Genomic DNA, 23,251 nt, shown 5'->3' with positions numbered 1-23,251 from the left:
CAGCAAGAGAAGCTTTGGTTTTTGTTTCAGAAGATGTCTGCTTTTTATTAAAGGAATCTAACCATAAACCTGGGGGGGTGGGGGAATGAAATTGAAGGAATCCATTCAACTCTTAAAGCTGGAGCAGATTTCGTTATCTCTTGTTGAATCAGGGAAATGTTGAATAAACACAGTTGTGGTGGTTAAAGATTTCCATTTTATTAGCTTCATTTTAGAAGCATGCTATTTTTTTCCTATAATAAATTGGCATTATCCCCAAATAATTCACATGGTTGTCCAATTAGTTTCTTCTGTAACCTTCACCAAAGTCCAAGTTTTAAAATTACCACCACCACCCCCCAAAAAAACCCCCACCAAAAAGAATCTGGTTCTCCCACCCTGCTCTGCCTCATTTAGTTTAAATTCTGCCTTGGTTTAATCATTTTAAGCATCTAGTCTTAAGCACTAGTCTCCAGCCAGCACATTGGTTCCAATGGCTTCTCCTTTTGATTTGAAATCCTTTGCATTCATTTTGCAATTCCTGAAAGGAATCTGAATGGAAGCCAAGACAATTAAATCCCCAAGTTACACTGTTTGCTTTTGACCACTAGATGCTGCTATGTTTTTCTGGATTATTATATTTTGTATAAAGTGTCTATTCTCAAACAAAAGAACTTCAGACAGATAAAACATCTGAGTAACAACTGATCAAATAAGTCAGTTTTATCACAAGCATCATGAATCAATAACATAATTTCATTCTTTTTATGTAGATGCAAATATAGACAGACAGACAGACAGACAGACAGACAGACAGACAGACAGACAGACCGGTACATACATGAGGTATTGTTATTTTATGTCAAGGTTGATAGCCATCCAGTGCCTTTGGCAATGAGTAAAACAAATGTATCTTCCTGCGACAATTAGCTTACTGACGACAGGAAACTTTAGTTATCATCAAGAATATATTCCGAATAACACTTTTTTTTCTGACCACTGTGTTCACAACACCTCCACCACTATCAAACTCTCTTATACTTGCAATAAATTATCTCCTCCATAATTACCTCCTGGGCAATTCTTTCTACAAGTGAATGATAGAAATGAATTGAAAGGTGGGCTACACAAAAAATATTCCATGCTTTATAAAGTAGTGTTGAGTCCATGAATATATGGGCCAGATTAAATTTCTTTAAATGTTTGAGAGTTTCATTGTTGCTGACAGCGTTCCAGAACAATCCAACTCCAATTAAAAACTCTGAGACAAGCTTCATCCCAAAATCTTCATTTATTGGAATAGGTAATACTGGCACATCTGGGAAAATCCGAATCTGAGAGTTCCGGGTTTTCCCTCAATAAATCAAAACTCCATATCCAGCCCCTGCACCCATCAGTCCATCACATGGCCCAATCACCATCCATCCCAAATTGACACCACTGCAACCACTCCTCCTCCAGATGCAGGAGCACCATAACCTTGACCGAAAAGAAGAATGCTATTATGTCTAACAAAACCCTCTATCAAATCTCCCCTCCTACTTTCCCAAGCACAAGAAGGTGGCAGCGTGGAAGCTTCCAAGGTTAATATGGCTTCCAAAGCTGACAGTTGCATTTGTACATAGCTCACACTCTCTCTAAGCTGCCAACATCCTATTGTACCATAGGAATAGATTTCTCCAGATATGTACCAAAGCCCAGAAAGGCCAGCTCAGGACATGCTGACCTGCTGTTGTACATATTGGGCAATATTAGTCCTTTAATTGGTGAGGCACAAAGAAAGGGCTTTAATCCTATTGTTGATACTGCAGCTTGGATCTCATTGGAGGAAAAAAAAAAACATCAAACCTTCCCTGGTAAAACTTATCTGAAGGGAGCGAGAGTGAGAGAGTGAGAAGACTGTCATTATCTGGTCAGTTTTTTTAACTGGAAATGGGAAAGTGGGTGGGTCATAGCCAGAGCTGAAGACTGTGGTACCATAAGTTTCAACCAATCATCACAATGGTGGATGTAAAACCTGGCAATAATGTCTGAAATGAAGAGGAAGGAAGCAATTTCCACAGCACTTTTTTTAGAATCACAGTGCTTTGTGTGTCGGCAAGATACAAATGGGGATCTGATTGTATACATTTTTTTTTCTTTTAAAAATAAGCTTGCTTGCTTTTCTTAGCATGCCAGTGAAAAAGGTCTTATTTTTTTAAGAAATTGGAATTATTCCAATATTTGCTTTCTTTACATGAGCAGCTTTATTTCAGATTATACAAAAAATATTGTGCTCTAGCTACATTAAGACTAAAGTATCTATTTCTCTCTAGTAAACTAAATTGTCTTAGATTATTAAAACAATTTGTGCACCTCTGAACAACATGGTTCAGGAGGCTCGCATAGCCTTAGCTTTTGCTATGCTTGTGATGAACTAGGCCCATGAAGTGTTTCTCAGAAATACAGAGAGATGCTTTGCCCTAATATTTCTCAGAAATTCTGAGCGGTTGAAAAATTGTTGCAATGCAAAATCACAAGGACTGGGTTTTGATAATAAGTTCACTGTGTGCACAAAAAAATCTGAGTACCTCCAAGAGTCCAATCAAACACTAAATATTAAATGTAGACATGATTCCCCTCAGTTAGTAGGATTAAGGAAAACTGTAGATAGAGGCTTAAATTAAATTTGTGTGAAAGATCCTATCAGTGAAAAGACTTAATTTAGATATAAATGGTAGCTCAGCAGTGACTATCCTTAGCAAAATAATTGGATTTTAAATGCACATTAAAGCAAATGAAAATTTTAGCTTCCATTCTCAGAGGCAACAGTGAGATAAAAATCAATCAATACGGCATTCTAAAAATCAGCTTTTTGGAGTTTTTTGTCTCCTGCACCATGAGCCAAATCCCCCTTATGCAGCTACAAAATCTCTCCAACAGATCATGACTAAAAACTGTTTTTCACCGTCATGTTTAGCCATAAAAGTATCAGAAAAACTCAGAATGTTACCAAGAAAATATACCAGTATTTGCAAAGTTGTTCTCAAAGCTTTACAAAAAAGTGAAAATTATATCCAGGTTACTAATATAAAATACTTCATCCAGAATTTCTACCTGGAATATCATGTTAATATATCCAGTCCATTAATTAAAGAACCATTTACACTACATGCCTGAACATGTCAAATATTCAAATAATATAACCTTCTGGAGATAAAGTCCACACTGACCATTTTTGAGAAGGGCAAGGGCCTTATGTATACATGGATGTGGTTAAGATTTGGGGAGCTTTTTCCCAAGTTTAGGAAGTTGATCTAGTGGTGAATCCCACCTTAGGCATGAAAGCCAGCAGAGTGGCTTTGGGCAGGTCACTCTCCCTCAGCTCAACCCACCTCATGGGATTGTTGTTGTTGTGGGGGGAGGGAATAGGAGAAGGAAGGTGTGTTGGGTATGTTCGCCACCTTATTTGTAAAAAAAATAATAAAGATGAGATACAAATAAATAATATAATGATTTTCCATTTGGTCTTTTTTAAGCATTGGGTGTACTGTAGGGCTTACACTATTGGCTTTGGTGTTTTCACCAAATAATAAAAAGCCAAGTCACTCTTTTTCACAATTGTGGTTCAATGGACTCAGATCCCAGCAAAAAAGAGGCTTGGTGAATGCATTTAGCCCTTTCCACATCTTGCGTGCAAACTTACAGTGGCTTGTTTCACAAGCCCTGTATTCAAGAATCCTGATTGAGCATTATATGGCAACCTGAAAGTGGGGAAGCAAAGCCATAGAAGTTTTTGCAGAGACTTGTTAGGGGTGGGGATGGGAGGAGTAGAAGAGCATTGCTCAATGGTTAAAGCAATGTTCGGCATGGAGGGCAACCTAAATTCAGATCTTGGAACCAGTCGATCCTAGAAGATCCCCACCAGAGAATTGCTGCTGCATTCTATTTGACAAAATTGAGTTAGAAGGATCAATGCTTTGCTTCAGGAAAAAGAGAAGCTTGCTAGGTGCCATTGCGTAAAATGAAAGACAACGAAGGCCAACAGCTACCACTTGAAAGCTTAGTCTCGCCCCTGGTAGTTGCTTTTTTCCTTAGTAGATCAAGAAAAAGGATTGCCTTTTGCTCATCCAGACACATTCGGACTTTTTTTTAACCCCCACCCTATTGGCCTTCCGGAAAGTGGTGAAGACCTGGCTTTTCTGGCAGGCCTGGGGCCGTTGATCTCGCTGTTCAATCTTGCGAGATCTGGCCATGGATAGTGTGCATGTGTTTTTAATGTTTTTAAAATGCTTTTATAATGTTTTTTTTAAAAAAAATATGTTCATTGTTTGTATTATTTTTGTTGTAAGCAGCCCAGAATCCCTTGGGAGTTGGGCGGCATAGAAATATGATTAATTAAATTAAATTAATTATTGGGAAGAGGCCTTTTTTCAAGAGGAGACATACAAGGGTACAAGTTATTGCCTGAAATGTCTGAAATGATACACCACAACCCAAGATCTTCTTCCTGATTATAATATACAGTTTGGTCCTTAGAAACAGAACGTTATGCACTTCCAAAGGAAACCGTTAGAGCTTCAAAGAGTTATCTTTTTTTTTTTTTTTTGGCCTCTTAAGTGGCCAGCAGTAGCATGAGTATTACATATTACGGTAGTTTCCTATTAATTATTGTAAAATTACATGATAGCTAAGCTTTTCCAAAATATCAAATGAGAAAAAATATCAGGGGAAATATTCCTGGAATCAGTAACATCCAGATGCCCAAGCATAGAATGGGTTGAATCTCCTTAAATATTCTCACTGGGGGAGAGGGGTGACCCTTCTCTTGGTCTTATCTTACGAAGGCTTGTTGTTTGAAGGGTATGTGTGAACCAGAGAAAATATTCTTTCTTTGCATGGCTAGGTTGAAAGTTTTCCAGTAGAGCAGCAGTTCTCAACCTGGGGGTCCCGACCCCTTTGGGGGTCGAACAGCCATTTCACAGGGGTCGCCAAAGCCCTCTCTCACACACACCCCACACCTTCACTCACCCTCACCCTCTGCCTCTGTTGGATCGCCGTTCATCGTTCGCTTACCCCACCCACTCCAAATCTATTGCTGCCTCCGGAGTCCCAGCTGATGGCTAGAGGGAAACAAACCAGTGGTGGGATTCTGCCGGTTCTAGGTGGTTTGGGTGAACCGTTTGTTAAATTGCTGGCTCGCCCCGCCCCTTGCCAATAAATAGTGGGGGTGGGGCAGGGCGAGGGGTGGGCGAGCCAGTAATTTAACAAACGGTTCGGTGTTTTTTTGCAATTTATTGGCCTCACAGCACACCGAACCATTTGTTAAATTGCTAGCTCATCCACCCCTCCCCTTGCCCCACCTCCCACCTGCACGGCGTCAGCCTCCCCTAGCCCAGGGCTGGGCAATTGTGACTCTCTTACAACCTGTGGACTTCAACTCCTGCCTAGCCCATTCTGGGGAATTGTGCAGAATTCTGGGAGTTGAAGTCCACAAGTCTTAAAGCTGCCAAGGTGGGAGACATCTGCTGTTACACTGTAGAATCCTTTCAAGCATGAAGATGGCCAAGTATCCTCCTTGAGAGACAACAGTTGAACATCACGAGGGCTGTTAAGAGGGCAGGGCTACATTTGGAAATTTTTGCAGGTGGTGCAATACGATCTGGTGTTTGCAATGGAGAGCAAAATCCGGCTTCTTCTCTCCGCTGTAAGTTCGGCATCAGGATTCCACCTTGGTATATTTGCAGCACAAGGCAGCCCTCCTCTCTTGCCGCTTGGGACTCGGAGTGGTAAACAGCGTCTGGTTTGGGGATCAGCCGGATTTTGCTCTCCATTGCTCTCTCAGCCCCCTGCAAGCTCTCGTCTCTCGAGGAGCGCGCCCTGAAGTGGTGCGGGAAACTTTGGTTGGGCTTCTCGAGAGATGAGAGCTTGCAGGGGGCCGAGAGAGCAATGGAAAGCAAAATCCAGCTGTTCCCGAACCAGACGCTATTTACCGCTCTGAGTCGGCAGGGAACGAGGGCTGCCTTGCGCCACAAATATACCAAGGCAGAATCCTGATGCTGCACTTACAGCAGAGAGAAAAAGCTGGATTTTGCTCTCCATTGCAGACACCAGATCGGCCCCTTGCAAGAGAATGAAAGAGAGAAAGTGGGGGAGAGTGGGAGAGAGAGAGGGAAAGAGAAAGGGGGGATGAGAGAAAGAGAATGAGAGAAAGAGGGGGAGAGAGCGAGAGAAAGAGTGGGGGAGAGAGAGAAGGGGGGAGAGAGAAAGAATGAGAGAAAGGGGGGAGAGAGAAAGAGTGGGGGAGAGAAAGAAGGGGGAGAGAAAGAATGAGAGAGTGGGGGAGAGAGAAGGGGGAGAGAAAGAGAGAATGAGAGAGAGAGTGGAGGAGAGAGAGAAGGGAGAGAGAGAATGAGAGAGAGAGAGTGGGGGAGAGAGAGAGAAAGAGGGGGGAGAGAGAGAGAAAGAGGGGGAGAGAAAGAGAGAATGAGAGAGAGAGAGAGAGTGGGGGAGAGAGGGAGAAAGAGGGGGGAGAGAAAGAGAGAATGAGAGAGGGGGGAGAGAGAGAGAAAGAAGGGGGAGAGTGCCTGAAGGACCCTATCCCGTCACTGGGAGTCCAGGTGCTTCAGCAAGTGGCACACTGGATTTGTATTAGTGGTCTGCGAAATTTAAAATTATGAACTTGGTGGTCCCTGAGGACCCCCCAAAAGGTTGGGGACCCCTATTCTGGAGGATTTAAGTAGCTTAACTGTGCTTGCTTACCAGAATTACAGAGTTGGAAGGGACCTTTGGAGGTTTCTAGTCCAGAGATCTCCAACCTTGGCAACTTTCTTTGCCTGGGCCTGATGCTTCCTGAGAGGCAGGGGGTCTCTCCGAATGGGACCCCCTCCCCAAAAGGCTGGCCCTAAAGCCCTAGCTCAGAGGTCTTCAAACGTGGCAGCTTTAAGACTTGTGGACTTCAACTCCCAGAATTCTCTAGCCAGCATAGCTGGCTGGGGAATTCTGGGAGTTGAAGTCTGCCAGGCTTAAAGTTGCCAAGGTTGGAGATCTCTGGATTAGAAGATAAATGATGACATAAATGATGACCGGTCAAAAGTGCAAGGACCTGTCAGAAATTACTTTTTTCAGCCCTCTGGATAGTCCTTATGTGCATATGGACTACTCAGAGAGCTGAAAAAGTTATTTTTGACCGGTCCTCGCACTTTTGACCAGTCCTTGAACTTATGACTGTCCTCACATTTCACGTTTTGCACCCTATCTTGTCACCGTGGTGAAGAGAAGCAGTTGTGAAATGAGTGACATGGTTGTTAAGAATGCTGCACGGGCATAAATGTGAGGATGGTCATAAGTGTGAGGACCAGTCAAAAGTGTGAGGATCTGTCAGAAATGACTTTTTTCAGCCCTCTGAGTAGTCCCTATACACATAGCCATGGCCACCCGGTCACATGACCAGCTAGCCACACCTACCCAGTCACATGACCTCCAAGCCACGCCCACAAAATAAGCCACGCCCACAGAACCGATAGTAAAAAAAATTAGAACCCACCCCGGTTGGGGGTCACCACAACATGAGGAACTGTATTAATGGGTCACGGCATTAGGAAGGTTGAGAACCACTGCAGTAGAGAATCCACCTTATAATTTTTATATGTAAAGGTGACTACAGCCTTCCTTCAACATATATTTTAAAGCAGGGGTGTCAAACTCGATTTCATTGAGGGCCGCATCAAGGTTGTGTTTGACCTTGGAGGACCAGGGTGTGTGTGGCTAGGGGTGGGCGTGGTCATGGTGGGCATTTGACACAGGCTCAAGATGCGCTTTTTTCCTTTTCTTCTTTCTTTCCACAGTTCTTTACTATAACCATTTTCCTATCTCTTCTACCAGATATAATGGTCAAACATTTATTACTTATTCTTCATATTCCACTAAACTTTTTATTTCTAAACTTGGCATATTTTTCGGACTATAAGACGCTCCGGAATATAAGACGCATTTAGCTTTTGGGGAGGAAAACAAGAAAAAAAAATCTGCCTCTGCCTCTGCCTCCCAGCAATTTATGTCCTTGCAGCAAACAGCCTGGTCAGCTTCAGCACAGCCTGATTTAGCACGAGCAGCTGATTGGCTGTTCGATCAGCCTCCCAGAATATTGCCTATCAGCTGTTCCAGGCTGTGAGGATCGCTGCCACTGCCTATCGCCGCCTCCACACGCCCCATTTTCGGCCTCCATCCGCCCCATTTTCGGCTTCCACATGCCCCATTTTTGGCCTCCACATGTCCCTTTTTCAACCCATTTCAGGCACCAGGGATCGCCACTGCCTATCCCCGCCGCCTGGAATGGGCCAAAAATGGCGCACGCAGAAGCCGAAAATGGGGCACACAGAGCCAGCAATAGGTGGCAGCGGCGATCCCCACAGCCTGGAAGAGCTGATAGGCGGTATTACATGAGGCAAATCCAACAGCCAATCAGCGGCTTGTGCTAAATCAGGCTGTGTTGAAGCCGACCAGGCTGTTTGCTGCAAGGAGGCAGAGGCCGAAGGGTGGGGACTGGCGGGTCGGCGGAGCTTTGGCAGCATTTGCTATATAAGATGCACAGACATTTCCACCCACATTTGGGGGAGGGGGAGTTCATCTTATACACTGAAAAATACGGTATACCCCATTGTTTAATAGTAATTGCATTTCCAGGCAGAAAAGCTATTTATATTATTAAAAGCTATTTATACTATAGCACAAATAACATGATAATACAAGACCTAACAGCAGAGATAAATTTCCAGGATAGTAAATAGAAATGGCTGTCAATTATAGATTGTAGATTAAATGGACCTACAGTATGTAAAATCTGGCATTAAACTGTAGTATTAACATAGGTTGTTACTTGTTTTCTATCCAAATCAGGCACTTACTTGAAGCCACATAATTGTAATTTAGTCCAATCCAGTCCTCCCGCAGCACTCTGTCAGCTGCACAGAGGCCCTTGCGGGGGGGCATGTGCAGCCCCCATGTGGCCCGTTTTTTTGGCTCCACGGCCTCCAGCAGCACTCTGCCGGCCAAAAACAGGCTGCGTGGAGGCCTTTATTCTGCTGTCACCATACTATGTAACATCAAAGTTCCATTTGTTCTTGGACATATATTCTAATACCTATGGTACCTATGGATGCTAACATGTGTGCTAACTCCTCCCCGGCATTTACCAGCAACATGTACTACTGATTTTTTTCTCATTGTTTTCATTTCATAACAGTTAGATGTTGTAAATTGTCAGGGCAAGCATTATCTTTATTTCTAGGAATAACTCTGAGGCCACAAAAACCCCAGGCATTCCAAGAAAATAATAATGTGGGTGACCACAGTTGTTTCACCCTGTACCCAAAGAAAAGGTAGCTATGATAATAGACAGCATCTTGGGTGGTGGCAGGAAAAACCTCAACATATTACCTTCTGATAACTATGACTGACCATGCCCTCCATAGTAGTAGCCATTTTGTGGCTACACTCTCTGAATTCTCAATATTTCCACTGCCTGAAAACTGAATGAAGGCTTCTGGTCTAAGATGCTGTTTACCCATGGCGGTGTTCTTAGAAAGAGCTAGAGATATCTTCATAGTCCAATTGTTCTACTGTCTCTCAGTGAACATAGCCAAAGTGACTCATGCTTCAGCTACCTTGAAGGTTTGTAGGGGGCAATAAGACTCCCTGCACATCAGAGGTGGGTTTCAGCAGGTTCTGATCAGTTCTGGAGAACCCGTAGCGGAAATTTTGAGTAGTTCAGAGAACCGGTAGTAAAAATTCTGACTGACCCCGCCTCCATCTATTCTCTGCCTCCCAAGTCCCAGCTGATTGGTAGGAAATGGGGATTTTACAGTAACTTTCCCCTGGATTGGGGAGGGAATGGAGATTTTACAGTATCCTTCCCCTGGAGTGGGGTGGGAATGGAGATTTTACAGTATCTTTCCCCTGCCACGCCCACCAAGCCACACCACACCCACCAAGCCACACCCACAGAACTGGTAGTAATTTTTTTTTATTGAAAAGTTTTACAAAGAGATTTTTCCCCCCCCCATTCCCCCCACCCTTTTCCCACCCTCCCCCCCAAGACTTCCCAGAGCAAAATACAGGGTATTTCAATTAACAATCATAAGCTAAATTAGCCTAACTATTCTTAAACTACCTATTCCCCCCACCCCCGAAACCTTAACTCCACTATAGATAACATAATACTTCTAAAGTAGAGTTTAACCTTCATTCATAAGCTATTTGATATTTTCTTGTCTGATACTTATTTTGAATATAATCAATCCATCTTCTCCATTCCGATATGTATCTTTCTTGTGTATGGTCCTTCAGATATGCTGAAATTTTCGCCATTTCCGCTAAATTCGCTACTTTCAATGTCCATTCTTCAATAGTAGGCAAAGAGTCCTTCTTCCAGTATTGCGCTACCAACAGTCTAGCTGCTGATATTAAGTTCAAGATCAATTTAGTCTCTAATACTGTACAATCCGTCGTTATACCCAATAAAAACAATTGAGGAGTAAATTTCAACCTTTTTTTCAAAATGTTCTGCATCACCCACCAAATTTTTATCCAAAATGCCTTGATTTTCTTACAAGTCCACCATATATGATAATAAGTTGCATCATCACATTCACATCTCCAACATTTAGCTTGCAAATTCAGGTACATACATGATAATTTTTTAGGATCTAAGTGCCATCTGTAAAACATTTTATAAAAATTCTCTCTCAAATTTTGTGCTTGCGTAAATTTAACATTTCTAACCCAAATCTTTTCCCATGTTTCCATCATCACAGGTTCTTGAAAGTTTTGTGCCCATTTTATCATACAATCTTTAACCGATTCCGTTTCTGAATCTATTTCCAATAAAGCATTATACAATCTTTTAATATGCACCTAACTTTGATCTCTAATCTGTTTTACCAAGTTTTCCTCATTTTGCATGACACCAATTTTTTGATCTTCCCTCCATCTAGCTTGAAGCTGACCATACTGAAACCAAGTATAGATTATCCCTTGTTCTTTCAATACATTTAAAGATTTCAATTGCAGTTTACCCCTTTCCATAAAAAGAAGTTCTTTATAAGTAATCACCTCCATTTTTTGTTCTGTACTTATATTTTCTATTGCGTGTGTAGGATTTGCCCATATAGGTATCTTGTAGTTTAGCTTATATTGATACTTTTTCCAAACCCTCAGCAACGCATTTCTAAGTATATGACCCTTAAACACTTTATCCACTTTTTTTCATATAACAAATAGGCGTGCCATCCATATAACAAATCATAATCTTCCATTTTTAGCATTCTCTCTTCAGTTAAATTAAACCAATCACTAATTTGTGATAAAACAGCTTCTTCATAATACAATCTTAAATTGGGCATTTTAAGACCTCCTCTCTCACGTACATCTTGTATAATTTTCAGTTTCACTCTTGGTTTCTTCCCACCCCAAATAAAGGTATTAACCAGTGGTGGGTGCCTCCCGGTTTGGTCCAGTTCGGCCGAGCTGGTAGCGGTGACGATATGACATCACCGAACCGGTTCTCCCCGCCCCCGCCCTTCCACCCCATCCATCCACCCATGTTATTCTTACCTTTTATTTGGTCCCACTCCCAATCTATTGCTGCCCCCTGAGTCCCAGCTGATGACTACAGGGAAAAAAATTGTTTAAACTCTTGCCGCGGGGCTTCAAAGGGCCGTCCTACAGCTGATCAGTGTTAAAAGCAAACAAATGAGTCGGGTCGTAAGTGCGAGGACTGGTCGTAAGTGTGAGGACCTTCCAGAAATGACTCTGATCAGCTAAGCCACGCCCACCTAGTCACATGACCTCCAAGCCACACCCACAAAATAAGCCACGCCCACAGAACTGGTAGTAAAAAAATTTAGAACCCACCCCTGGTATTAACCCCTTTTTGCCACTCCCTCAAGTTTCCATCTTTCTTAAGCACTGATATCATTTGGAACAAAAATAAAAACCTAGGTAGTACATTCATTTTTATTACTGATATCCTTCCTAGTATAGATAATTGTAGCTTTTTCCAATTTTCCATTTCTTTCTGCACTTTTGCCAAAGAACTTCATAATTGTTTTTAAATAATTTCGTATTTGAAGCTGCAATATATACTCCTAGATATTTAACCTTTTTAATCAGTTCATTTACCAAAAAGCCAAAATCCTTTCTGCTTCTTAGCATTTTTGGAGGGATCTCTTTCAGAACCAGCACTTCTTGTCCAGCCACTTGAACCTTATTCTTGTAGGAAGCTTGTAGGATGTCATTTCTGATCCTCCTGGTTGTAAAGTAAATCACCAAATCTCTTGGTAACTGCCTTTGTCTTGCCACCCAAGAATTAACCCTGTAGATTTTATCAATTCGAGTTGCCACATCATCTGGACTTTCTTTGATTAGCCCTGCAATTGCTTCTGCACAAATGTTCTTTAAGTTTTCTTGGCTCTTTTCTTTTAGCCCTCTCAGTCTCAGAGCAAATTCCATAGATCTGTATTGTAACATTACCAGTTCATCATCCACCTTCTCTGTTTTACTCATGATGTCTCCTATTTTGTTTTCCAGGTTCAAATTGGCTTCATCAATTTCTTCCACTCTCCCTTCCACCTGGATAATAAGTTTTGACAGTCCTGAGACTGCAAAAACAATATCATCTCTTATTTTATCATGCTTTACTGCAACAACTTCTTTGATTGACTTTATATCCTCCTCAAATTTCTTTAATTTCCCTTCCATAATTACTGTTAGATTATTCATAGCTGCAGCTTGATTATTCATGGCTTCCTTTATAAATTCTTTGAGTTCATTAAAAGAAGCCTCCTGGCTCTGTGAATCAGCCGGAAGTTGTGCTTTCTGTGTCACTATTGACACTACAGGGGACAACTCCCTCCACCTCTAGGAGCTCCTGGCTTAACTTGTTTAGAAGCCATCTTTTTTTAAAAAAAAAATAAAGATCTTTTTTCCTTTCACAGCCTCAAAGTCCCTTGAGCAGTTTTCAAAAGCTTGCAATTTATAGTCTATGATTTATCAAACAAAATAGTCTTTTCTCCACAAGCTCTCAATTTCCAACAGCTTTAATCCACTCTCAAAGTGCAAAGTTCTCAATAAATACTTTCGTTTCTGACTTTCACTTTCATACCCAAAACAAAGGTGCCATCTTCAGCCTCCAGCTCAAAAAGATTCAACTAGAAACAATGTAAATCCAGAGTTAAGCACTGTTACTTTTAAAGCTTGTTCTCCTGTTTCCGCTCTGCCTGCGCTTGCAATCAATCAGACTCACTTTTGACAGCAGGATCGGACGCGGCGTCTGGCTCTGTTTAAAACAGAGTTGTCCCAGATCCGGAGCTTCTTAGTGGGCTGACCGAGGAGCTCTCACCCTCCAAGCCTCTGGAATCCTTCCAGAGGACTTTCGGGGGAACATCTTCCAGAAGTGATGGACTAAGCTAAAATCCAAAACTCTAGAAGGATGAGGAGTGGAGGGAAAAAACATACAAGTCCTTTCAGGACCTTTACTATGTTGGTCAGTGTCTACTCAGTCATTCGTGTGGTTGCAGAACATACCTCAATACCTCTGATCCAGGGATTGAGTTTTTGCTTTTGGCATAAGGAGGTAAATTTCTACATTCCACACATACACAGTCTTCTTTGTTCTTGTCCTTCTCATCTTACTTTTGATCATAAACATTCTACAGTGGAAAGAACATTCTAGCAATGATTTTCTTGGATTAGGGTCTACGGGAGTGAAAATATAGTACTGTACAAGCTTTCCTCTAGTCCAGGAAAACTCATGCCACCTTAAAAAGTTTCCCTTACATGAACTTTTAAACAAGTTCTTTCATCCTGGTAGTCATTCTATAACTCCCAATTTTTAGAAAGTCTCCAATCTATTGCCTTCTTTTGGATCAGTGCTAACCTCAGAACTCAGCCATTATTAAGCCATTGTTCTTCTGAACATGTGCAGAGTGCTCTTTCTTTCACTACACAGGAGCTGCCCTCAGCTCTTCTGCACTTGTTGCCAGAGCAGAGGCTTACTGTGGCCCCTTCTCAAATTTTGATCCAAATAACAAATAGATCATAACACTGTTTGCTAGGAGAACAGGACAGCTCTGCCATACAAAGGACTTCAGCCTGGCTGGGTGGAGCCTTCCAATGTAATTCAGGGAAGGGGTAGACCACAGTGCTCTTCCTGGGAACACCTGTGCAGCATGGAGATAATTTCTAAGAATGCATCATGTGGACTGTGATACATGGAGGCTCATTCATTTAGCTTCAGATACTCTGCACTGTAGGTCCCAAAACATCTTGTTCCTGAAGCATCTCTCCATCCATGCTTCCAATCGAGCTCTCTGCAAGTGGTCTCCCAGCCTCCATCATCAAACCAGAGGATGCTCAGAAAGAATCTCTGCCTTCCCGCCTCTCATGTTCCCTCCCAGGCCCCCGACAGCTCAGAGGGATCTCCTCCAGGCAGTCGTCCTTCATCCCTTCCTTCCTTCCTTCCCTCCCTTCCTCCCTCTCTCACCGTGGCGTCTTGTCCAGCATAATGGCTGATCACGCGGGAACCTCCCGGATGCCTTTTGTGGAACCGGCTGATGTCGTAGACCTTCCTGTCAATCACCAGCCACCGCTCCGGCGCCCGGCTCGAGTAAGACTTGATCTCGTCCCAGCTGAAGAACCGCGGAGAGGGATCCATCCCAGCAACATCAGCCTCGAGGGACCGAGAGTAGCTCTCTCTCTCTTGCAGCCAGTGGCCCGGGCGGACTGAGCGCCGTCCTCTACCGAACGATCCGCCTGGCCCGGCCTCCAAGCCCGCCCCTCCGAGGCCCGATTGGACGGCCGCTTTCTCGGCCTTCGCACCGAAAAGATCGCCGGATTTTGCCCCTGGAAGGGATCCCCAGCGGTAGCCGGGTGCCTTCGCTCTGGGAGCTGGTTGCTTTGATGGAACTACGTGGTGCCTTTTGTTTTCCCTGCCGCAGCGCTTCATTTCTCGTGAGAATACCGTAAGAGCTTCGTGATCCTTTAAACAAACAAAGTCGAATTCTGGGCGCCTCCCTAACATTCCCAACAGATTCTCTTTATAGGAAATGCCTTGCCTTCCATTTGATGCTTTTGTTTTTAGGAGGAAGAAAGTTGGCACGTCCTTCCGAATTTAAGGCATTTTCTCCACCTGGTGCCTTTCAGATCTGTTGGATGACCCTTCCTATAATTCCCCACCAGACAAGACCATTGATTGATAGCACTTATTCCTGTTTTTCCCCCCGAATGCTCATCTCTACATCCAAATGCCTATTTGACAATACTGTATAGAGCATCTGTGCGGCCATTGTAAGACAACTAATTAGCCCCCACCACCCACCACCAAATCTGGCATAGAAACCAAAGCAAGAGAGAATTAATATGTATTATTAATGCAGAGATTATAACATGAGTATGTGATCATACCTGTGGGCTTCCATTTCATTTTAGGGTATATGTGTATTGGGGGTTGTATTATGTACATTGTTATATTATTATATATTACATTGTGTATTATGCACATTATACGTAATACATTGTATTACATATAATGTAGATAGTATACAATGTACATGTGTATTGTGTACATTGTTGTACATAAGTGCACAACAAAGGTGTTGTGATACCTGAGGCAATCCTACTCTCAAAACCACACATGTTGAAATAAATCACCCTGAAATCTACCCAATTTCCACATAGATTCCTGGACCTCTGTAGAAACGTTCCATTGGAATTGTGCAGTGTGTGAAACGAAGAAATCCTGATTTGTTATTGTCTGACAGTTCTCACTCACATCCGTGTACACTCTTGATCTGAATGGAATCTTTTGTGGTGATGTTCAAACAGTAACAACACGTGGCATTTGTTCGCCTCAGAGGGAGCTCTATTGATATCTTCATAGTTTTCCAGTTTTAAAAAAAATATTTGCAATAAGTATCATTCACCAGTTGACAAGATGATGTCATGCCTACAAAGACTTGAGGGGGAGAGTCCACTGCCAAATGGACAGCATCTGGTATTCTTCCCTGTGCAGTTACAATGAAGTTGGTTCAAAGTACAGAGTTGGTTTCTACTTATTAAAAAGACTCTTTTTTTCCCCTCTTCAATTATGAGCACCACAGACACACACACACACCCATCGTGTTGTTTATTTTCTGGGTAAACAAAAGTAAGTACATAAAGCACAGAAAAAGGAACATAATAAGCAGGTGAGAGGAACTATTTGAGCGGGTGCCTGGAAGAAGTTGCAAGTCTGTGTTTATGCCTAGACAGTCAAAGACCACTTGATACTAATTAAGAAAGCCTGCATGCAGAAAACAAAATCAAGATTCAAACTTGCTTTGGGATTTTAAGGAAGAATAAGTAAAGGAGTGATAGAGCTTGGGGGTGGAGTCAAAAGAGGAATCAGCCTAGAATCTCTACCCCTTCCCACAAGTGGTCTAAGTCCAACTCCTCTTAAATTCCATTAACCTTATCTAGCACCAAAATAGTGCTGACCGTTACTTGACTAGATTCTTGTGCATAGACACGAGCAATAAATCAGTTTAATCGGAACTTAATGTATGACTCTGGTCTTCTGCGCCTGACATTACGATCTAAATTAGTAATCCAGATTCACTTTTAAAATATAGGAAAAAACCCCAAAAGATGGAGGATAGCTCAAAGATCACATTAAACCCATTGGGAAGATAGCTTTATAAAAAGAGGAGAAGCTAAAGAAGAACATGCAAATGATTGCATGAATGATGCACAGTACATTTTGAATGAATGAATTATGCAAAGTTTGTTTGGAGCAACTCCATGCCAACAATTGTTACAGTGCAAGCCTTATGAACTATTTTTGACTATCTGACTCTCTGCCAAGATATAAACGCCCCAGAGAAAGGGCAAAGCTCCCATATCTTTATAAGGAACAAGAATTTCTGCATTAACACCTGGAAACCCAGAAATTTTTGCCTATGCAAAATGTACATGAAGGGCTATCAAAATGAAAAAAGGCAGGGATTTATTTCTGCCCTGCCTGAGGATACAGCAAGAACCAGAGTATGCAAGCTTTACACAGAGAGATTCAAACTAAAAAAAAAAAAGGATAAATTCCTGAGTGGAAGAATTACAGGTAGTTCTCAACTTACAACAGTTCATTTACTGATCATTCAAAGTTACGACGGCACTTAACAACCATTTTTCACACTTACAACCGTTGCAGCATTCCCATGGTCACATGATCAAAATGCGGATGCTTGACAACTGGTTCGTATTTATGATGGTTGCAGTGCCCCAAGGTCATGTGATCCCCTTTTGCAAGCTTCTGACAAGCAAAGTCAATGAGGAAGCTGGATTCACATAACAACTGTGTTACTAACTTGACAGTTGCAATGATTCACTTAACAACTGTGGCAAGAAAAGTCGTGAAATGAGGCAAAACTCACTTAAGAAATGCCTTACTTAGCAACAGAAATTTTGGGCTCAATTGTGGTCGTAAGTTGAGGACTATCTGTATTAAGGGCAGTCTGCCTCCTGAAGTTGTGGGGGCTCCCCCATTAAAAGTTCTCAAGCCAAGTAGACCAAGCTATTGGTCTAGGTAGGACAATCTGAGAATTCTTTCTATGGGAAAGAGGTTGAACTTGTTGTTGTTAGTTGTGAAGTCGTGTCCGACCCATCGCGACCCCATGGACAACGTTCCTCCAGGCCTTCCTGTCCTCTACCATCCTCTGGAGTCCATTTAAACTCATGCCTACTGCTTCAGTGACTCCATCCGGCCACCTCATTCTCTGCCATCCCCTTTTTCTTTTGCCCTCAATCTTTCCCAGCATTAGGCTCTTCTCCAGTGAGTCCTTCCTTCTCATTAGGTGGCCAAAGTATTTCAGTTTCATCTTCAGGACCTGACCTTCTAAAGAACAGTCAGGGTTGATCTCTAGGACTGATCCTTTTGATCGTCTTGCAGTCCAAGGGACCCGCAGGAGCCTTCTCCAGCACCATAGTTCAAAGGCCTCAATTCTTTTGTGCTCAGCCTTCCTTATGGTCCAACTTTCACAACCATACATTGTAACTGGAAAAACCATAGCCTTGACTATACGCACTTTTGTTGGCAGGGTGATGTCTCTACTTTTTAGAATGCTGTCTAGATTTGCCTTGTTTCTGTCTGAAAGGAACAGGATCTGATGAGGAAGGGAGGCATGAAATTAGCTAAAGAGCTGGTTGAATTTTTCCATCTTGGATGGGATTATTCTTCAGCCATATTTAACTGGTTATACAATATATAAAATTGTTCAATATCCTTAAACCTTTTTGGAGAGTCTAGAGTACGGATGTCAAACTTGATCACATCACGTGACATATCATGACATATTGCAATATTTTTTGCCTTTGCGGAGCCGGGGTGGACGTGGCCTGCATGTGATGCATCCTGTCTGCGGGCTGCCAGTTTGACAGGCCTGGTCGAGTGACCTATGAGAGCCAGTTTAGTATAGTGGTTAAGGCATCAAGTTAAAAACTTGGTCCTACCTTAGGCAGAACCCCATCTAAATAACCTTGCACCAGTCATTTTCTCATCTGTAGGAAGAAGACAAACCACATCCAAATAGCAATAGCCATAGCACTTAGACTTATATACTGCTTCATCATGCTTACATCCTTCTCTAAGCAGTTTACAGAGTCAGCCTATTGCCCCCAACAATCTGGGTCCTCATTTTATCGACCTCAAAAGGATAGAAGGCTGAGCCAACCTTAACCCGCTCAGAAGTGAGTTAGCCCTGCAATACTGCATTCTAACCATTGTGCCACCACAGCTCTTACTATAGGGACCAGTACAGGCAGCCACCAGGAATCAATAGTTCCTCAAAGGAGGAAGAGGAGGAGGTGGTATTCCATTTGCCATGTGCTTCTTTTAATGGGCGAGCCTTTCGAATTGTTAAAGAGAAGTAAAAGAGTTACTCTGTCTTTTTTTTAAATAGACTTTCTCTGTTCTTTGCAAAACTCCCCCTACAGTTTTTAATGAAATTAGCACCATCTTTGACTATTTTAATTCTTCCAAATAAAGGAAATTATATCTTAAAATTATATACCGTAAATAACTCTGAATTTCTGAGGGAGCTTGAGCTGCAGGGGATTCTCTGTATTTTAAAAAAACAGCAAACCTGCAAGCATCTATTTTTCTCATTCTTTTATCTTTTTGTTTCTTTTCAGTTTCTGCCCTACACTTTTTTTTAATCCCTTTTCCTATTTGTAATTCTCATCTTATTTCTCCCACACACCACCCTCTCAGTTTCCATCTCTCCCCTTCTCTCCAGGACACAGAGCACTTGTTTAATCAGAGCAACTTCAGTCTGCACTGATTTCCCAAGCTGTTGCTACAATGTGTAACCTTTTGCCTAATTGGCCACTGGCACCATGCTTAAAAGAAAATAGGGTGGATTAATTGGTATTCCCTTCTGTGGCCAAAGTTGAATGCCTCACAGAAAGATGTTATTTGGGATGCAACCAAGGCTGAAACTCAACTAAATGAGGTGAATTGGTCTTCTGCATAGTAACGCTCATGGTCTAAGGATATCTTTAAGCAATGGGAGGCTAGAGAGTATAGGGTCACAAAGCAATGAAGTATCTGCTCTTGGTACAATCCGGCACCCATTTGTCAATGCTGACGGTACTCAAGTGTTGCACTCAAGGTGCTTATTACCTTTGATACTATCTTTACTTTCTTTTGCCACACTGTTATTAATTTATAATTTATTATAAATTAATTTATAGCCAACCATTGTGGGCTTTATGGCTAAATTCAACATAAATATCCTGGCATCCAATCTAGATGTTTATTTTCAAGTTGGAAATCCTCCTCCTAAATCTGGTGACATTGTTAACAAGGGTAAAAGATTTGCCTTTCCATCATGAATTATTGCTTGAATCCCTGATTCCCAAACTCTGATTAGTTTTTTTCCCCAACCCTTAAGAGTGTTGAAACTATAACTGCCAGCATTCCCAGCTAGGATAGCCAACTCGGGGAGCTGTGGTCCTTAATGGAAAGACAATAGGTTGGAGAAAGCTTTTCAGATGTTTACAGTATTTTGAATTGGAAGATTAGCTGAGCTCAACCATGCAGGTGTGGGTGGGGTATCATTTGGTATATGTGACCTAGCTCTTTAAGAGAGAAGTTTGCAATGCATTTTTTTTCCTTTGAATGTCCCTTTTTCCACATTTCTATTAGTCCCCACTAAGCATTTGAAAGCATGATGTACCACAAGCAAGCAAAGAGAAGTTTGTGTGGTACCACAAAAATATTTCTGCCTCTCCAAGTCTTAGGTGAAGTACCCAGAACTCTAAGAAAATTGGCTGTTAAATGATAAATGTGAATCTTATGAGAAGTCATTGTTAAATGTTTAAAGCGTAACCCTATATAAATGAATGAGATTAATTTGAATGCAGTTTGAAGAATGTAATACTATATAATGAAATATAAATAGTAATAATAACAGTAATTACTAAGTAATTATTTTGCCACACTGTTATAAATTAATAACAGTAAATTATAAATTAATAACAGTGTGGCAAAAGAAAGTAACGATAGTATCAAAGGTAATAAGCACCTTGAGTGCAACACTTGAGCACCGTCAGCATTGACAAAATCACCATCAATTAGTTGCAGAAGGCAGCTTTGCCTGGAACAGCTTAAATCCTGTGACAATAACTTTAACAATATCAATTAAAATCTGTCTATCGTTGGTCCTTGGGAAGGACTTGATAAGTGGACAAAAAGGCCAAATCTGGTCTGAACATCTAATTGGCTGTGTAATAACCATGATAATAATAATCATTGGTAACCTTTAGTCTCAAAAGACTATGGTATTGTGCTCTGGAAAGAGGTCCTAAAACAGCATCTGGTGTGACTAAAAAGGCCAATTCAAGAGTGGCAATCCCTTCCACACTGAGGGCAGATACATTCTGTCCCCTGCCCAGCCCCCAGATTTTGCTTGTTCTGGGACTGCCTCTTTGCCTCAGCCTGCCAAACAAGTGTCTCTTCGAATTTGTGAAGGCCATGCTGCGTCTTTAGCCTCCAAGCTAAATGATCAGAGGTCAAGGTTTCCCAGTCATTAATGTCCATTCCCAAGGTCTTTAGATCTCTCTTGCAGATATCCTTATATTGCAGCTGTGGTCTCCCTATAAGGTGCTTTCCCTGCACTAATTCTCCATACAGGAGATCTTTCGGAATCCGACCATCAGCCATTGCTGCAAACTCTAACAGGAATGTGGTCCAGGCCCATTACCCAAAGGCCAGACATGTCCTTTGGCTTGAAAAGTAGCTGGTCTGCTAATATTCTGGTGTGTGCTCTGTACTATGCCTCATGGGAGAAAGGTGCTCCATGCTGGGAATACATCTGAAACTGGCCAGATTGGCCAACTAGATGTGCAGAAACTGGCCCATGTTGAACTGTCTCAGCCAACATTAAGGGAGAAGCCAGCACTAATCAGGATTTTCTCGGCAGGCTAGCTTTACAGAAGAAGGCTTTCAGAGCTCCAGAGGAGAACAAGGTGAAGCAGCATTGGTAGGAAAGCAAAATAATTGCTTTACTTCATGGACCAGGTTTGACAGAATGTCCTCTTTTAAACTTTTACCCAAGTGAAGCGACTTTTCAAACATTTTGTGCCACATCCCATTGTCATCCTATTAGCAGAATTCTCTCCACAGATCTAAACAGGAACATGGTATACATTGTTTGAGTGGCTTTTTTAATGGTAGAAGTCCCAGCAAATAAAAGCCTATATTAATAACCTGGGTGGGGGAATGATGTTTGGTCTGCTATCAGGAAAAAAAGGGCTTCATCTTTATTATTATGGTTCATTGCACAATCAGCCGGATGGTGAGACTGGATCTGGCATTTTGTCTGTCTACTGAGTTCTTCCCAAGGACCCGAGAGAGGCATACAGTATGTGGATGTTTGATGGTGTTACAGATATGATTGAAGGATGTAAGCTGTTCCAAGTAAGCCTGCCTTTTCCAATTGACTGATGGTGAATTTGTCAATGCCAATAGTGTCCCAAGTGGTGCTCCAATTTCTTCAATTATTATTATAATTATTTATTATTATATATAGAAGCATAGAATATTTATTTTAGAAATAAAAGTGATGCCAAAATTGTTTTTTTTATTACACAACATAAGAATCATATAGAAATCAGTTGGCATTCTTGTAATGGGAGAAGGAAGAGGAACTAAAGTTACCTAAACAGCAAATATCATAGACCTGTTCATACAAAAAATAACAATTGTTTAAATGTTTCTTTCATTCTCTAGATTCTAAGTGGCACACACAAAGTTCCTGACAGTCTTTCTCCAGACTCTTTATCCATCCCAAATCTCTTAAGCTTCACAAAGTGCCTCAGATTATATTGTACACCTAAAACTGGCTGCATAATGCATATAATTGTTTATAATTTACAAAAGAGTAACAAAACAGAGAGATACAGGAAATAGCTGAGCATAACCTTCAAAAACAATGATATTTGGATATTATTATACTAAAATAGGATCTCTCTCTCTCTCTTTCTGACACCTGTGCATAGAAGAATTAAAGCTGATTATGGACAAGTATATTTCCTATGGGTACTGGTATATTTGATGGGAAACAAAGATTTTATTATGCTGGGAAAAATAAATGGAATATTTAGGAGCAGGAAAGGGTGAATCAGTTTCTTTGGCATGTATCTTTTCTGCAGTTATAAAAGATACATTTCAGAACAAGAAATATAAGAATAAATTGTTGAAGCATTGAGCTATGATGAAGTAAGCCTACGTTCAAATCACTGAATGGCTAGTCACTTTCTTTCAGCTCAGTCTGCCATACAGCAAGATAATTGTGGGGAGAAAATGGAGATTTGCTCATATGAGCCACTTTGAGTTGGTGGAGGAAGCTTTCTATCCAGTCATCCAGTCATCTATTCAGGCTGTGGGCTCTCTAGATGATGGTGAATTACAACTTCCAAACATCCACTGTGAGTGAAAGCAAGAGATTCTGGGACATAAGAGTTCAGCAAAAGCTGAAGGGTTGCTGATCCCTTCCCCCCCTCTCTCTCTCTCACACACACACACATGCACACACGCGCACACAGGTCTTGCAAACAAGCTGAAGCCCAGCCTAGGAAAAGACTCACTCATGATTATACAAACTTTTGTTCTGATAGCCATTGTGTCTACAGATGTTTAAGGATGGATCTCAGATGGCAGTTACCCTGTTCTATGTGCCAAACACCAGAAGAAACCAGATGT

The 23,251-nt window shown here is 41.7% G+C and overlaps 1 protein-coding gene across 1 annotated transcript in view; it reads right to left on the bottom strand.

Moving 5' to 3' along the window:
• The window catches only part of LOC117667020 (acyl-CoA (8-3)-desaturase-like), a 34,296-nt gene extending 19,321 nt beyond the window's left edge, over window positions 1-14,975 (bottom strand). Inside the window, exon 1 of the mRNA XM_034420169.3 lies at window positions 14,501-14,975. Within this exon, the coding sequence (XP_034276060.2) occupies window positions 14,501-14,962 (462 nt within the window). The 5' untranslated portion in view covers window positions 14,963-14,975. The remainder of the gene's footprint in view (window positions 1-14,500) is intronic.
• Window positions 14,976-23,251: the final 8,276 nt, after the last annotated feature.

This window comes from Pantherophis guttatus, chromosome 1, assembly GCF_059756535.1.
Source record: "Pantherophis guttatus breed Tessera chromosome 1, ASM5975653v1, whole genome shotgun sequence".
NCBI lineage: Eukaryota > Metazoa > Chordata > Lepidosauria > Squamata > Colubridae > Pantherophis > Pantherophis guttatus.
This window is presented reverse-complemented; position numbering and strand designations above follow the sequence as displayed.